General features: G+C 37.6%; 1 protein-coding gene across 1 annotated transcript in view; it reads right to left on the bottom strand.

Annotated features, from left to right (window-relative positions):
* Positions 1–881: 881 nt before the first annotated feature.
* The window catches only part of LOC118403208 (inactive phospholipase C-like protein 1), a 103,351-nt gene continuing 102,983 nt past the window's right edge, over positions 882–1,249 (bottom strand). Inside the window, exon 10 of the mRNA XM_035801792.1 lies at positions 882–1,229. Within this exon, the coding sequence (XP_035657685.1) occupies positions 997–1,229 (233 nt within the window). The 3' untranslated portion in view covers positions 882–996. The remainder of the gene's footprint in view (positions 1,230–1,249) is intronic.

The raw sequence follows: 1,249 nt of genomic DNA, 5'->3' as shown, positions 1-1,249 counted from the left end.
GATAAAGGTGAACTACATGTATACTGTGAAATGGTTTCTAAGGCTAGAACTGTTTTTACATGACAAGAAGGATCTTGTCTCCCTAATAATCATCAGCTAGAAAAAAATCATAACAATTTTGTCTCTGCAATATCATATCACTCACTTAATCAAACCTTGAGTACTTGAGTGCTTGCATGTCACTTTTCAATGGTCATCTATTTTGAAGGGAGGCAAAATATGCATATTGTATATTGTGTCATATCTGTATACATGTACATGGTAGGTTTTCCCTTTTTTTACATCTATACTATAGCCAGTTGGTGCAGTAGGTTTTCTCTGTCTTATCAAGTCATGTAATTTCAATAATCTCCAAGCAGAGATATTAGCTTATTGGCTTATATTTCTGAACATTTTTCTGCTCATTTTGTAGGGTTTTCAAGTGGTGCATTTTTATTGGACACTTGCTTTAGATTTGCTGACAAATGCACTGCAGAGGAGAAAACCATTAAAAAAATGCATAATTTTACTTTTATTCAGAATATAATTGGCCAAGACTTTTTTGAGTGGAATTTGACACTGAATATTCATGCACTAGTATAGCATTGGAAAGTTGCATTAATTTTGTATACTAAGATAACATTTTTTTTGTCGCCGCTAAAGCGCCACCTACATCGGCAACTTATAGCGGTGAGAAGCAAAACTCTTATTAGAAGCTCAACAAGCTTATATAACAATTAAAAGCTCTGAGGAAGGTGTCTGAGAGACATCAAAACGTAAGCAATTGAAAGAAAGTACAAACTAGTTGTGGAAAAGAATTCTCCTACATTGTATATCCTATATTAAGATGTCAAAATCCACAACTTAAAAAACGTACATTAAAAAAGCAAATATATGCCCTGAACAAGCAAAGCCAAACCCAATACCTCTGCATGGAGATTAAAAACAGCAGCTTTCTTCAGTTTCAAACTTGTTACACTATCAATATTAGCCTTCCACCTTAAACTGCAATCCAGCCTAGGTGGGTTTCGTTTCTCCCTTGGTCTCCACTATGACGCCTGTCGCCACAGCAGTTTCTTGCACTTGCTTCATATTGTCCAGACATTCGTTTTTGGCAGCTTGGATGAGGTCGGCTTGACCTTGGAGTACCCGGATGTTCCACGCAAAGTTCTCAAGAGCTCGGGTCAGCTTTCGGCCCTTCAGTCCCTCCTTGGAACTCAGCTCCTGTAGCTTCCCATGGAACTCCAGACCTACGGAGATAGAAAAAATG

The sequence above is a fragment of the Branchiostoma floridae genome, chromosome 16 (genome assembly GCF_000003815.2).
Source record: "Branchiostoma floridae strain S238N-H82 chromosome 16, Bfl_VNyyK, whole genome shotgun sequence".
In the NCBI taxonomy this organism is placed as follows: domain Eukaryota; kingdom Metazoa; phylum Chordata; class Leptocardii; order Amphioxiformes; family Branchiostomatidae; genus Branchiostoma; species Branchiostoma floridae.
The sequence above is the reverse complement of the archived record's forward strand: the minus strand, read 5'-3'. Positions and strand labels throughout refer to the sequence as shown.